This window comes from Orbicella franksi, chromosome 5 (assembly GCF_964199315.1).
Source record: "Orbicella franksi chromosome 5, jaOrbFran1.1, whole genome shotgun sequence".
NCBI classification, from domain to species: Eukaryota; Metazoa; Cnidaria; class Anthozoa; order Scleractinia; family Merulinidae; genus Orbicella; species Orbicella franksi.
Genome location: NC_138149.1, coordinates 10,767,506 through 10,769,900, shown reverse-complemented (window position 1 = coordinate 10,769,900; position 2,395 = coordinate 10,767,506). Strand labels below are relative to the sequence as shown.

General features: G+C 34.8%; 1 protein-coding gene across 2 annotated transcripts in view; it reads right to left on the bottom strand.

The window, feature by feature from the left end:
- The window catches only part of LOC145486718 (uncharacterized), a 4,000-nt gene extending 1,837 nt beyond the window's left edge, over nt 1–2,163 (bottom strand). The window contains exons 1-5 of one of the 2 annotated variants that reach the window (XM_081465428.1): nt 1,820–2,163; nt 1,594–1,707; nt 1,384–1,507; nt 791–843; nt 320–370 (exon numbers count right to left, since the gene is read on the bottom strand). In XM_081465428.1, coding sequence (XP_081321554.1) covers nt 320–370; nt 791–843; nt 1,384–1,507; nt 1,594–1,686 — 321 coding nt within the window. In that variant the 5' untranslated portion in view covers nt 1,687–1,707; nt 1,820–2,163. The remainder of the gene's footprint in view (nt 1–319; nt 371–790; nt 844–1,383; nt 1,508–1,593; nt 1,708–1,819) is intronic. The other variant, XM_081465429.1, reaches the window with a different exon arrangement.
- Nucleotides 2,164–2,395: the final 232 nt, after the last annotated feature.

Sequence of the window (2,395 nt, the reverse complement as noted above, 5' to 3'; positions counted from 1 at the left end):
GATTCCTGCAAGGTTGAATCATATTAGCTCTATTAGTAGCTGCTGTTGTCAAAGACTTCACTACAATGATCATAAACACAGGTTATGACTGTGATCCAGTGCAGTTGGTTAATCCTGGATGACCATAAGTAATACAGTAATTATACTTGCCACAGTCACTGCTTCTACACTAGCATCCTCCTCCTTTGCCCCTTCTCCCTTCCTTGAGTAATGAATGGTTTTGGAATTATTTTGATGGTAGCACAAAAATTTGCGTGGTATGTTCATGTGAGCAATTTGGCTGTCAAGTGTTATTCAAATACAATCAGAGATATATTACCTTGATTGTAACGTCAGCAGCGCGTATATTCTCAGCTGCCAGACTGACTTCCTGTAAAAAAATATGATAAACAACAAATGTCATAATAATTATTGAAACATTCCCAATCAACAGATATTTTAAAGCATCTGTTGTGGTACCTAATTCTGTCTTTTGAAACAGTTTAATTTTTATTTCTCACTTCAAATTATGAGTACAAAGCAATCAAAAATCCCAGTAATTTGAAAAAATGTTAACCAAAATAAGTGTGAAACACAACATATACATCATGAAGAAGATGAGGCTGAGAATTTAACTTAACTTTCTATCACATTTCAATATTTGAAGTATGGTACAAATTTAATGTCATACAGGGACAAAATACATGTTTTAAATTGTAGTGTTCATCCTTGTTTTCAGATGTTCCTTGTTTTGACAGTTGTCCATTGTAAGAAAAACAACTTGGTAATTATCAATACACAATTAGTATACCTGTATATCAGCTTCCATACTACCCTCACGTCTGTTTCCTTTGCTTGTCTGCCCTTTATTTGGACCAAAGGAAAGCAAATAAAGTGAAGAAAAACATGTAATCACAAGTATGCTGGGGGTAATAAAGGATTAATTTCACTTGTATTTTGAAAGTTTTCCAAATTGCCCTTGTTGCTTCACAACTTAGGCAATTTTGTGAAAACTTTGAAAATATACATGACATTAATCCTTAATTGCCCTCACGGCCATGCGATTACGTATACAAATTAATCCATGCTTTCGTCTCACTGTTACGGAGTTTTGCTCATCTTGCAGTCTTAAGTTTTGACAATGTTTTTGATTGGAAATTATCACTAACAAGACTATGAAGCTAATTTCACTTGCCAACTAGACCACCTTGGTTTTTCCTGCCCTGATTGTAGCCCACCTTACTCCCCTTGTTGAATTCCAGTGTTCAAAAGAAACTTAGCCATTGACATCTGAATGTCCATGCTCTTGGGATTTTCAGTGACCTTTCACAGAAGACACGGACATTTCCTTGGTCTAAACACAAAGTTTTTCAGACAAGATCAAGATACAAATATAATCCTCACCAAATGTCCCCATAGAATCATGGCCACCAGCAATCCCGGTGAAAGTTTGTGGCCCTAAAATGTGAGCGATCTCCTTCTCAGTGGGATTTAAAGTCTCAACACATGGGTCTGGTAGGTCGTCATCCTTAAAAAAGTAATTTCGGTCTTTGTTTAATAACTCTGTGACGTGGGAATAATTCAAGGCTAGCACACATTTAGAAGCTAGCCTACCTCATCTACCAAGTGGCCATTTCCTGTCACTCTCAACCTTTTTAACTCCTTGTTTCTTGCTTCTCTCTCTTTCTTCTTTACTGTCCCTGTCATGTCCTCCCATCTCCTCTTCACCTAATAATAAAATTTCAAATTTTTTAGGAAATATTTCAATATTTGAATAAATTTTAAAAACAATATTTGCTGGAAAAAAAAGAGATAATGAAAGTGGGTTCTTTTCATATACCTGTTCTACAGTTTTTTTCCCCCAGCATTCACAGCATTTACTGCATCTACAACTGAGGCCCAAGCTTCTTTCTTCTTCTCCAGGGATACAGTATTCGAAAATTTAGCCTGAAGGATATACTGGGCTAAAAAAAATTTAAATAAAGAACTTTTCAATACATCCAAATAAATTTATGTATGTTTAAATAAAATGTATGATGCTATAATAGTATGTTTAAATTGTTGCCCACCTTTCTTCACTTACTTAAGTTGTTTTATAATTCGAATTTCTAAGTTGTGGGAAACATGAATTTTAACAAAACTTTTCCACATTATAACTACTTAAAATTATGTAATTAATGTCAACATAATTCTATAATACAACTTGGCTTACTTGGTGTTTTGCATAAGCCTGCACAAGTGCCTCGCTCCTGGCCTGAGAGAACCGTGCACTTCTCGATTTCTTCTCTGCAGACATCTATTCAATTTTATATATGTAAAATTGCCAATAAATGATCAATAACCTCACTGAATGTATGATACCCAAATCATGTTGAAAATTTAATTATGGTAGCCTCATGTCCATGAACGTTTCATT